This window comes from Malus domestica, chromosome 10, assembly GCF_042453785.1.
Source record: "Malus domestica chromosome 10, GDT2T_hap1".
Lineage (NCBI taxonomy): Eukaryota > Viridiplantae > Streptophyta > Magnoliopsida > Rosales > Rosaceae > Malus > Malus domestica.
Window position 1 is genome coordinate 19,630,195 of NC_091670.1, and position 12,616 is coordinate 19,642,810.

The window sequence follows — 12,616 nt, forward strand, 5'->3', positions numbered from 1 at the left end:
TGTTTGTCTATTTATCAGGGCACAATTAAATAACTAAACGACTTATGATTTCTATAAGTTTTGCAAAAACAAACTAAATTCATTGTGGATGTTCACGTGAGAAAGGCTGTGCTAGAGTGTGTGGTCAAGGATGGGGTTCCTATTGATGGAAGAGGGACTCAAGTGATCACAAATGATAGTTAAATAGTCCCAAGTTCGAATCGTCCTCCTCTCCTCAACTGGAAAAAAAATATTGATACTTTGGATGCCCTAGTTTTCATCCTATCAGTTTGATTCAGTTGAATGTCATTCAAATTAATTAACCATGTCAAATGACTTGACATGAACTTAAGATGTTTGAGTTTATCCTTGTATCTTATAATTGAAATTTTATGATGAAGATTCAATATTTGTACATTTTTATGTCATTCAAATTAATCGTGTCAACTGACATGACACTAACCTAAAATTTTGAGTTTATCCTTGCATTTATAATTGGAAATTTATGATTAAGATTCAACTTTTGTACATTTCTTATCAATTCAATTCCGCTGAATGTCATTTAAATTAATCATGTTAAATGACTTGACACTAACCTAAAATGATTGAGTTTATCCTTATATCTTATAATTGGAAATTTATCATTATGATTCAATATCTGTACATTCCTTATCGATTCAAATCAGTTGAATGTCATTCAATTAACCGTGTCTATTGATTTGATTCTAACCTAAGACGTTTGATTTTATCCTCAATCTTATAATTGGAAATTTATGGTTAAGATTTCATATTTGTAATTCTTTATCAAATACGTTTGAATGTTGGCAAAAACGAAAAAAGTTTCATAAATTTTTAAAATACTTTTACACCTTGGGAAGAAATGAAAGATAAATTTTATAATTGGAAATTTATGGTTAAGATTTCATATTTGTAATTCTTTATCAAATACATTTGAACGTTGGCAAAAACAAAAAAAAGTTTCATGATTTTTCAAAATACTTTTACACATTGTGAAGAAATGAACAAGTAGAAGAACAAGAAAGATTGAGACTTACTTATTCGTGGATAGCTCTTTAAAGAAAAGGTTCTAGTTCGATCCATTAGATGATGATGATGGTGATGATTCTTGAATCTCGTTGTCCTCGTTGTTTCATTTTATAATATATTATTCTAAGCATATAAGAAAAAAATTGTCATTCACGCCTTTTGCCCGCTATCCTTGCTCGCGCCGTTTCTTTATTGTTGTTGCTAAAACAGTAATTAAAAGTTAACTAAATTAACGAAATTTCAAAATAATAATCTGACGACTCATATAAGTTAACAACACATCACATCCGTACTTTAAACTCGCAATAATATAAGTATCAAGATTAAAGCGTATCTCGAACTAGTTCAACTTTTTAATAATATTTCAACATATTTAAGTTCGAATCATCCTTCTCCACTTAAAATAAAAAGAAAGAAAGAAAAAATCACAACTTGAAAAATATGGTGTGCCCTAATTTTCGTGTAACAGATAAATAGCTCCGGAGCCCCACATGCTTACACGTCACTGCCATATCAGAGCACAACGGAAATTGCATGTCACTCTTGGCCAGCAAGGCCTGAAACTGAATTTTCGTGTCGATCCGCAAAAATCCCAGGTGGACGCGAGAGAGCAGCGACCAACCACTTCACCTTCCCCGGACCCTCTAAACTGAATTCATATCAAATCTCAGAGCCCTGACCACCGAATTGAATTTAAACTTGGCAATCGAATTCGTATTAAAATTCGATGAATCAGACGCCGATTTTTGGTAACTTTCCGTATTGCTTCATGTAATTTCGATTCTTATTGTCTGAATTCTTGGGTTTTCGAGGTGATTTGAAAAAAATCGTGACATTTGATTGGGAAATTGAATTGTATTGGGTTTCCCTTTTGAATAAATGCTGGGAATTTAGGTTTTGTTGTGTTTGTGTGGTATGGAAATTTCACGTTCGGCTGTTGAATTTTGCTATGGATGCTTTTAGCCTTTTAGCGTTTGAATAATAATAATAATAATTACTGGTGTTCGTTTACACTGCTTTTCAGTTTTGAACGTTTGGTGGTGTTTGTTTTTCGATTTTTGATGTGTTTACTTATGTCGATTTTTGTCCTCGGGTGTAGGTTCTAATATAGTTCACCAAGGCTTTGCAGATTGATTCTGTGGCGGAGTTTGTCTGTGTTACCCCCTATGGGTGCTCCAAAGCAGAAGTGGACGGCGGAAGAAGAATCAGCCCTTAAAGCTGGAGTTATTAAACATGGCGCAGGAAAATGGCGGACCATACTTAAAGATCCAGAATTTAGTGGCGTTCTGTATACTCGCTCAAATGTAGATCTTAAGGTAGGGTTCTTTTAACACTATATACTTGTTGTACTACTCATTTTGTTGGACATGAAGTGTACCGATGCTTTTATCAATTCTTCAATAGATTTTTGAAACTATTTGCTGGTCTGTGTTCGTATGGAGTATTTTATTTTATTTTGTATCGTCGTGGGTAGGATAAGTGGAGAAATATGAGTGTCATGGCAAGTGGATGGGGCTCTCGAGAGAAAGCCAAGACGGCACTTAGAAGAATACCTCCGATTTCTAAACAGGATGAAAACTCTATTCCTCTCAGTACTACTGTTCAAAGCGATGATGAAATGATGGATGCTAAGCTTATTTCAGTTTCTAGTGAGACCCAGCAGATTTCTGGTCCAAGAAAATCTATTGTGAGGTTAGACAGATTTCTTGGCTTTTTCGAATTCCTGTTTTTTAAAAGTCATTGCCAAATCTCGTATTTAAATATTGCCCATCTGATATATTCTATTCAGTTTTTGAGGACCAATAACTCTTGTGCAATTCAGCAGGTTGATTTGTTTGTTAATGTTATTCACGACGTCTCGAAGGGTTCAGATTGGTTAGTTGTGCAATATTAGTGTCTTCATTTTGTGTGTGACACTTATTAGGATTCAGAAGTTCACTACTTGAGTTCTCTGTCTAAATTTTTCATAATTTGACATGCTAAATGTTGGGGACCAGTAATCTTTGTTGCATGGCTTATTTGTTTATTTGTAGTTTGCAGTGGATTGTGATAGGCTGAAGGCAGGTTGGATCAATCAATTGTCCAACTAGGTACTTCATTTTTAAAGGTGTTAGGGTTCAGATTAAATTGAGAAGATATACAAAATCAAATGGGGTGTCTAAAATCTTCCTTTGAGTTAAATCACTGTCATTTACACATACATGAGCATTTTGTGTGTTGAAGTAGGTATATTATGGCCTCCTGTTTAGCAGTCCGATTTCACTAGAGAGATGCTTGCTCTTATTCCATAATTTGTAGACACTTACCTGGTTGTTCTCTTTCCTTGTGAACTGGACTGATCTTTGATCTTTACAGTTGCAAGTACATGGTGATCCCTTAACTTGGGCAAACAATTACATATTATAAAACAATAGAGAACTGGTTGTTTGAACAATAGTAATGGACATATATAATTTGTTAGGGGCACAAAAGCAAAGGGACACCAGTCATCTTTTTGAATTCATATCTTCTTTTCCCAAGTTGATTAGATAATCTCTATAGTTAAGCAATAACATTAGATTGGGGCATACTGACAAATGTTTCATTCCCTTTGTCCAGCACTGAAATGCTCATGATATTAAAGAGAAATTTTTTTGGTGTCTTTGTTATTTGCAATTATCATAGGTGTTGCTGCTATTTTATCATTTACAATTATTGACTATAAGTTAGTTATTATTCGTTTTAAATCAGGCTACTAGGTATTATTCAGTTTTCTTTTCTTGTCATACTTCAAAATTTTAAAGTCTGCCGTAACTTTGATGCTTTGTTGTTGTTAATGCTTGTAGGCTGGACAATCTTATCATGGAAGCTATAACTAGGTTGAAGGAGCCTGGTGGATCTAATAAAACGACTATTGCTGCATATATAGAGGTAGCCTCTATGTGTTATTTGCAATTTTCTATGGCACATCCCACTTCATTAGTATCTGGTCATAAATTGGTTGATTATATCAAACCATTTACTAAATGTATAATGAAGTTGAAAAATATCACGAGCTAGTGATGTAGTTCAGTGTGCTCACTCAGCTAATATTTTCATAGTGAATAAAGGAGTTTATTGCATTTTGGTTATATGGGGCTTCTCACTGCTGTTCTAGAAAGCATCAGGGTTGGGAATATAAGAACAATTGCCAGCCACAAAAAAAAAAAAAAAAAAAAAAAAGAAAAAAAAAGGAATATATATTAAGCTGATGGTGCACGTGGAACCCTCTCTTCATTGCCCCTTGCAGGGAGGCTCTGTATAATATTCAGACATCCTTGATTACACACATCAGTTTTTTGGTTGCGGATATTTAGCTTTAAATTTTATATTACACGTTGCTTTCTCTATTACTCTTTGTTTGGATTCCTTGAGGATATTTTGTCTCCTTTTTTGCTTTCAAGAATTATGCAAAAGGTAGTGAAGTGTGAATGTAATTTAATCCAAGGATCCACTGATTAATAAGCTTGGAGATTGGCAATATTTGGTAATGAAATAGCCTTCAGTCATATCATGGTTCAAGACAAGTGGACATTGTTATTGACATTGTCATGAATTGCTCTCTTGGGTTTCAAATTCATTAAAGTTTAAGAAATTAAAAAGAAAAAAAAATAGTTTAAAGAGTGGTTGGACCTGTGTTTAGTCCATACACCTTTTCCAAGAGAAATGAGTTCTTGCACAAGTCTCGTTAACTTTGAATGTCCAGTTTCATCTCCTAGCGTAACGTAAGTTGTAAAGTAAACCCCGTGTATGATAGCCTACCCTTGTCAAGAAGAGTGGTTATGAAAACAATGCCTCTACTGCAAGGCAAAGCCCTCCCTCTCTTAAAACTTCAAAAATAAACTGACATTTTGCAACACTGCACAAATGACATCTACTCTGGGTTCACTGATATGCACTTGTATATCCTCCCAAGGTTAAGTACACGAAATCAGATACTTCAGATGGGTTATAGTTCAATTTGTTCATACTGCTGAATAAGCTGAATAAGATTTACAATAATTTTAACAATAATTATGCTACGTAAGGCGACATCTATATGTGTATTTATGCTATCGAGTTGTGTAATATGCTAGCATTATTTTCTTGCTATTATTGTGTAATCAGCTCACTTTCAGAGATTTTATTTTGTAGGACGAATATTGGGCTCCTCAAGATTTCAAGAGGCTATTATCTGAGAAATTAAAATACTTGACAGCAAGCCGTAAATTGATTAAGGTAAATATAGTGTGGTCTAATAATCTGAAAACGTCGTCCTATATGTATATAGCTTTTATGGGTTTTTTTTATTGGTGTTAGATTATGTGGTTTTTGTGGAACAAACAATTAATGATTACTTAATGTGCATGGAGTTGTCATTTTTATACACTTACAAGTAAGTTGGACTTAAAGGGTCAGAATTGTTGAATGCAATGTGGTTTTTGATTGTTGTACAGCAAATAATCAAACGATGTACACATGTATAAAAAGGTTAGGTTTTCCGAGGTTTGTCATCATATTGGAATGTGTACTCCAAAAAAAAGGATCATATGGGAATATGCTGCATACTAGAAAGTTCTGGTTGATAATAACGGGGCCAAAGGTGTAGGGAGATCAAACTTTGGGTGTGGGAGCATATGTTCATTACAGCTTGAGGTACACGTGCCACATGACAAGAATAATTTTAATAATTTACTCTACACATGAAAGGAAGAAATTTTCATAGGTGATTGGCAACTTTATGCTTGTTCTGATTGAAATTCCCGTACATGGTAATTTCCAGAATTAATTAATGAGGTTTAGAAGATCAACGATTTAAACAGTCTTGCAGGTTTTTTCATCCTAGATTTTCTCTATTTTAATCATTTGAGATCTGATTGATCGCATGATAAATTGCACTTTTCTATGGCCCATATAGTGCCTTTTCCCTTCTTTCAGCCAATCCGGTCAGACTGCTAAACACTCCATTTGTACAAGTGTAGGTCTATTCTTCTTGTATGCTCTCTAAATTCAATAAAAATAGTTGCGTTGTATTTTCCATAAATTTCCCGAACTTTTTCTTTATTTGAATAAATCGGTATTTGGACATCTTGAATTGAAAAGAACTTTACCTTTTAAGGCAACAGGTAGGTATCTAAACAGGTATATTATCTCTCCTTGGTTTTCCTGCTTTTCTCGGTCCACCTTTCCTCTTTTTACCGAGTAGTATCCCTCCCTTTTTTGTTTTCATTGTTGGCTTTGGGGATAAGGCCAAAAACAAAGGGCGAGAGAGAACACAGTACTCTTGCTTTGTGGTGAAGGATGCAGAGGTTCAAGTCGGTATTTTTCATTTCCCTGCATCCTTCTGTTGCCCACTTCGATTTTCCCCCTTTATATTAGGGTTTAGGGCTTCAAGATAAGCATTTCTGTCCGATCTCAGTGTTTCTGTAGTGGTCCCATGATATAGGTTTAGCGGGGGCTTAATTTGTCAGATTCTGATATGATTGGTTTATTTTTATGTTTATTACTTGTTTCTTTCATGGTACATGTTTGCATGTTGACAACTCAGAGTTGGGCTTTGATTTTTCCGTGGTAGTAGAATGATTGACTGAGAATTTTACCTATAGTTTTTCTTAGATTTGGTAGATAAACAAAAAAAAGCCACATTCTTTTGACGGCTTATTGTTCCCCAAACTTTGAATGCAGTGAAGATATGGGTGATTGAATTGTTGTAAAATTTTAATTTACTCACATATTAAAAGTTTATTGAAATCATCGTATGTGAGCCACCTACATCTTCTTATCTGATAAAATACTATACTAAACCAACTTTTACATAAGTAAATGGAAGTGTTAAGAAATGATTTATGAATCACAGCTTCAAGAGAGTTTGGCTATGGCTTGAGAATCTTTGATCACATTGGTTTTTTATCATTGGACAAAAAATGGAAATGCAATGCCATATTCTGCTTTTAAATACGTTTTTATATATGGTTATTTTTTATTTAAATAATGGGTATTGATGCACATATTTACTACGTAAAAGTATGGAAATGTTGATGAAATCAAGAATATATTGATATCGGTGTAAGTTGGATGGAAATTTTGAATGGAGTGTAAAACAATGTCATTGTATCTAATTTTGATTCTTGCTAGATGGATAAATATCGAGGATATTATGATATCTAATGCTTGCTGGTACTTGGATATATAATTTACTTGGTCTACAATACCGATTTGTTCATGTGCTTCAATTGGGATTTTCTTTGTGAAAAAAAGAAAGGACACTAGTTTATGATTTGATATTCCTCAAGGGATGTTAACCCTGGATTGGATATGGTTAGAGTTGATTAGAGTTTGATCTTACTAGTTTGTGTTTTTGTTTTGACAGGTAAAACGCAGATACAGGATTGCACCTACTCCAGCGTTATCTGAAAAAAGAAGAAATACCTCAACGTATCCTTTTGAGGGAAGACAGATGGCGTCTGCTTTTGAGGGAAGACGCATGGCATCTCCTTTTGAGGGAAGACCAATGGTGTCTCCTTTTGAGGGAAGGTATATGGTGTCTCCAAAATTTGACAATGATGAGGCTACCATCCTGATGAAAACCCAAATTGATTTGGAGCTTGCGAAGATGAGGACTATGACCCCCAAGGAAGCTACTTTAGCTGCTGCTCAAGCAGTGAAAGAGGCAGAAGCTGCCATTGCTGAAGCCGAAGAGGCAGCCAGGGAAGCTGAGGCTGCTGAAGCTGATGCAGAAGCAGCACAAGCTTTTGCAGAAGCAGCAATGAAGACACTAAAAGGAAGAAATGCTGCGAAGATGGTAAAGTTCACATAGCATATTTTCTTTTTTACAGTGAATTTATTGATTCAGCTTGGTTTGAAATGCTAAAGTAGTGAGTTTATAATCTTGGCTTGAGTTTATGTTTGCTTTTAGCAAAAAGACAGTAATTATTCTGACAATTGAAAGTCCGCCTGTGCAAATGGGCTGAATGCTTGCTTAATGAGTTTATTTACTTTACTATCATTAGAGAAATCCCCCTTGTTGTTAAACACAAGTTATGTTCATCTCTGCCCAAAACCTCTCTTTGCAACTGCACTCCAACAAACACATGTATTCTGTATTCGTAGATTGTTCTAATACATATTTGAACTGTCATTGTAGTAGTTGTGGATATATCTGGCGTTCAGTCTAGTTTGGCATTTATTTTTTTGTTTAATGATTATGATGAGGCCATACATGCCTACGCTCTCTCTCTATCTCTCTCTCTGTGTTCTAATTTTGATTATTGTAGATAGGGTTTAGGGTAATTGGATTGTAACTTTGTCTGATTTTCTTTACCAAGTTTTTGAATTAAATTTCATTTTACTGTCAATATATGCAGATGAATCGTCCCTGAATGAAGTTCGAAACATGCAAGAGCAATGAAAGAGAAGTTTCTTGAGACCGGACACATGTTGTTTTATTGTAATTAAACTATGTTACCAAATTCACCTACACAGATACAGGTGAGTTGTATTTTGATTAGTTTCATTGTAGGAAAGTCTGGTTCATGGCAGTTTTCATTTCCTTTTGCAAACCATAAATCTGCGTCGAAATGCAGAAAATTAGGACTCACAGTGGGATAGAAAAGTTATTTTAACAGCATCTCTTTTGTTGTTGTAATTGTCTTGTTATTTTTTCTTTTCCTTGTTTTTCTTGGTCGTCAATATAGAAGCGGAGGCGGCTCTCATCTTCGTCTTTGAAGGTGATTTTTGCTACCCGCCACGCTCCGCCCTGCCCTGCGCGTTTAGAGTGGTAGAGTTAGTTCATTCATCAGCAACAATATGTATATGCTTTGGATCGTAATGCTTGGTCGGATTCAGTGATATAGTTTTGCCCTCTTTGTTTTGAGCTTATATTTATGTTATTAGGATGATTGCCGGCAAATACGGTAGGAATATGATGTAGAGAAATTGACAGAAATGGGCCATTTCCATATCTTGAGACTAAAATAGGATTTTTGGGATATGCACAGACTATGCAAATGATATGCACATAAATGTTCCTAAAACTTAAAATGACCAAATTACCCTCCCATATAAATAGGTTATTGCAAATACTCGGTTAGCATTTTCTCCTTGGCAAAAAAACCTCTCTCATGACCTCTGCTCGACGAACGGCAAAGAGAACCCCTAAACCTCCCAAGCATACTCTCTCTCTCTCTCTCGATCATTGTCTCCATTTTTGCTTGTAATTATTTGTTTTTTTAATTTAGTTTTTTTTGGATTTGTAGATGGCAAGTCGAAGAAAAGAAAGAAAAGTAAATGATTTTCGGCAAGTCAAAGAAAAGAATGAAAAGTAAATGATTTTCATGTTGCTTATTACCAACTGAAAAGAAAACGTGAAACAAGGAGCAAGCAGCAAACTGAAAGAGATTGAGAAATAAGTGCAAAATCTCTCCTCTTCCTTCATTCCTTGGTTAATTGAGTTTGTGTCTCGTATAAATTTTTTTTTTTTTTGAACAAATGGTATCATTTACACCAAAGCGAAGGGAGAAGGCTTAGCCTCACAATGGTCTAGCAATAATATGGTTTAAATTCACCTTTAGCGAGAATCAAACTCAATACCTCTCACTTATAAGAAAAGAGGAACACCGATGGACTACAATAGTAAGTGACAATTCTAATTAATTACATCATCATGAATTGGTGAATGACCTCGCACAAGTGCTTTCTTCTTTTGAAGAATAAAAACACTCATCCACCATCTCCAATCCTGACCTAAAACCTAAAAATATTTAGCCCACAAAATTTAGGTTTTAGCCCAGAAACAACTTTTCTACTCCAACCCTTTTGGCCTAAAATTTTAGCCCCAGATTATCAAAAAATGAATTAAGGCTATTTTTTTTAAAATTAACTTTTTTTTAAAAAAAACAATTATGTAGACTATCCTAAATTAATTATATGAACATTTTAACCTAAAAATATTTAAATTCCGATAAATTTTAAAAAATCACTAAATCAATACATGAAAATCAAGATAAACCACATAAACTTAAAAAAAAAGACAATTAATAAACTACATAAACTTAATACAATCGAAAATTCATAGACTACATAAACTTAATAATGATATCCACCATCTTGACTTGGTGGTGGACTTGGGTGATAGTCTTGCGATGAATCATCATCTTGAAATATACTCCTTGTGGCATTCCTTCGTAAAATTTCTTTTTGCTTACCACTTAAGTATCTCTTCCTCTCTGGAGTGTATTTGTCGAGGTCCGCCATTATCAAATTAGTTTCGTACCTTTCTTGCTCCCTATCCCCTTTGTGCTTCATGGCCAAAAACATTTGGGCCGATTCTTCTTGACGACGACACTGGTTTTCGTTCATTCTTGCCATTTCGCTAGCAAATTGTTCACGTATCGGATCTTGGGACTTCCCTTTTCTCTTTGCTTCCTTTTGCTTATCTCTACCCGAGGGCCTTGGCAAAGAAGAAGTTGGGCTCATTTGGTTGACACCTTCATTGTCGGCAAAATTCACACCTTTATTGACATCATTTGGAGGTGGGGCTTCATTATGAAATAATCTTCCACATTGTTGATTCGCATTGATTCCCCACCTCGGACAATCCTTGAGGATGTTCCAAGCATGATGCAACTTAAAAGCTTGATTTTTTGGTGTAGTTCTTATCTTGTAAATTGCCATTGCTTTGTCACCCTATGCAACAAATACATAAAAACAATTAGTTGCAAAATACTATTATGTACATGACAACAAAAATATCAACAAAGAAACTCACAATTTCTGAGACGCCCCTTCCACTAGGCATGTCAACCATGGCTCTCTCCAAGCTTCCCTTCCACAAAGTGCACGCTTTGTTGATAATCTTCCACCGATCATAAACACCACCAGCTTCCCTTCGACCGGCGTTGGAGTTTTCATGGAACTTATCAACGATTTTACCCCACAAATCCTTTCTATTTTGATTGGTGCCGACGACACCATCTTCACTAACAGAAATCCATGCCAAACATAAAGCAATATCTTCGTCAAAGGTCCAATTACAACCTCTAACATGCTCTTTTGCCATCTTGAAAATTTTGGAAATGAGATGAAATGGTAGAAAGAAAAATTGGAAGAATTGTACAAGAAAAGTGAGTTTTGTGTGGATGTTTGAACAAATACATAGGTATTTATAGAGTTTTTGGTTGAATTTTAAGTTAAATAATTTTTTAAAATTATTTTAGCCATTGGATTTAAATTTGGACCGTTAGATCTTTTTTTTTACCGTTAGATTTGATTATATTCAATTTAAACCGTTGGATTCAATAAATATATAAATATAAAACAAAAAAAATAATAATTTGAACCTGGACCGTTGGATTAACCAACAGCCCATTTAAACACAACCGTTGGATCACCAAAAGTAGCCGTTGGGCTGCTTTTGCTTTCTGACAGCAGGGAACACCCCCACATGGGGTTGTCTGCTTTCAACAATCTGCCAAGCGCGTGTGGTGCGTTGGGGGGTGAAGGTTGGGAAGTGGGCAACACAGCCCTGGTTTCACTCTCAGTTGGTGGAGCCCATTTTGCTTTGTGGCCTAAAATTGGGCCGGAATTTGACATTCATTTGGGTTTTAGGTTTTAGGTTTATTTTAAGTCATGAGTTGGAGTGGATTTGGGGGGGGGGGGGGAAATTGTAAATTTTAACTTTTAGGTCAGGGTTGGAGATAGTCTAAGAGTTTAGAGAAACTTTATTTGAGCCACAGTGCACCTAATATTGGTTCTACTGTCTACACCATATATTTATTTTGTTAAACAAATTTTTATCTGTAGTGTGGAGGCCCAATGATTGTTGTTTTTATTTTCTTTTGTGGGAACATGAAATCATTGGAGAGCTTGAAAAAACAAATTTACATGGTTGTGTTTAGAGCAACCTCACTCCAAGAAAATAGTAGCTTAGGCAACCTAATCCCCTATCCTCCCCAAAATCACTACAGCCCTACCCAATCAACTGGGCTCTAGAGGAGCCCGACAAACCACAATGGGCTAGAATTGCCCAGCCCACTGACTGAAGTGATCTTACATCAGGCTGAGGTCAGCCACATTTTTAATTATTTTTTTTCTGTCAGACGCATGACTTTCACGCGCAAAAGATGGAGAGTGAACCAACCAAAAGCAGACGGCGGGGCCCACTTGTAATCGCACTCAAATCCATCCCAACGACTACGACATGTGTCCAAACCTGGGCCGTAAGATTTATAATCAACGGTCCAAGTATTTCCAACTTTAAAAATAAAAAAAATAAAAGAAAAATCAGAAAATAAAATTCAAAGTTACTGTGGGTGATGTGGCACACTCCAACAGTCTATATTAATGAAGTTTGATAAATTAAAAGATATAAAAAAATTCAGCAAATAAACTTAGAAATTAAAAAAAATACAAGATCATGACATTTGGGCCTATGAGATTGGTTGAAAATGTATTCGGATAAATTGTATTTTCGGATAATGACATGTAACAGACGAGATTGGTTACAAATCATATCCGAAATTAAACATTAAATTATATTTTATTATTCATAAAAATAATATTTTAATACGAATTGCTTGAACAATTCATTTTAGGG

The 12,616-nt window shown here is 35.1% G+C and overlaps 2 protein-coding genes across 4 annotated transcripts; one reads left to right on the forward strand and one right to left on the reverse strand.

Annotated features, from left to right (window-relative positions):
* Window positions 1–1,460: 1,460 nt before the first annotated feature.
* On the forward strand, window positions 1,461–8,668 carry LOC103432388 (telomere repeat-binding factor 1-like). 3 transcript variants are annotated; one of them, XM_070805660.1, is made up of 7 exons: window positions 1,461–1,775; window positions 2,126–2,342; window positions 2,501–2,718; window positions 3,852–3,936; window positions 5,179–5,262; window positions 7,394–7,825; window positions 8,388–8,668. In XM_070805660.1, the coding sequence occupies exons 2-7, from the start codon at window positions 2,193–2,195 to the stop codon at window positions 8,400–8,402; spliced, it is 984 nt and encodes a 327-aa protein (XP_070661761.1). In that variant the 5' UTR covers window positions 1,461–1,775; window positions 2,126–2,192; the 3' UTR covers window positions 8,403–8,668. The 3 variants fall into 3 exon arrangements, with proteins under 3 accessions (XP_070661761.1, XP_070661762.1, XP_070661764.1); XM_070805661.1 differs by having other exon boundaries at window positions 1,526–1,775; window positions 2,156–2,342; XM_070805663.1 differs by having other exon boundaries at window positions 1,528–1,775; window positions 2,147–2,342.
* A 1,295-nt stretch (window positions 8,669–9,963) lies between these two features.
* Window positions 9,964–11,115, reverse strand: LOC139188951 (uncharacterized). The gene is made up of 2 exons (XM_070807085.1): window positions 10,790–11,115; window positions 9,964–10,707 (listed from the first exon to the last, which is right to left on the reverse strand). Exons 1-2 carry the CDS (start codon window positions 11,078–11,080, stop codon window positions 10,108–10,110), a joined length of 891 nt encoding a protein of 296 aa, XP_070663186.1. The 5' UTR covers window positions 11,081–11,115; the 3' UTR covers window positions 9,964–10,107.
* Between the last annotated feature and the right edge of the window lie 1,501 nt (window positions 11,116–12,616).

What these genes read in the sequence shown, in the direction of transcription:
- LOC103432388 (XM_070805660.1), top strand. Translation starts at nt 2,193, where the DNA reads ATGGGTGCTCCAAAGCAGAAGTGGACGGCGGAAGAAGAATCAGCCCTT. An exon ending in GCTCAAATGTAGATCTTAAG is followed by an intron (nt 2,343 to 2,500) that starts GTAGGGTTCTTT and finishes CGTCGTGGGTAG; the next exon opens with GATAAGTGGAGAAATATGAG. An exon ending in CTATTGCTGCATATATAGAG is followed by an intron (nt 3,937 to 5,178) that starts GTAGCCTCTATG and finishes TTTATTTTGTAG; the next exon opens with GACGAATATTGGGCTCCTCA.
- LOC139188951 (XM_070807085.1), bottom strand. Translation starts at nt 11,080, where the DNA reads ATGGCAAAAGAGCATGTTAGAGGTTGTAATTGGACCTTTGACGAAGAT. An exon ending in GAAGGGGCGTCTCAGAAATT is followed by an intron (nt 10,708 to 10,789) that starts GTGAGTTTCTTT and finishes TTTGTTGCATAG; the next exon opens with GGTGACAAAGCAATGGCAAT.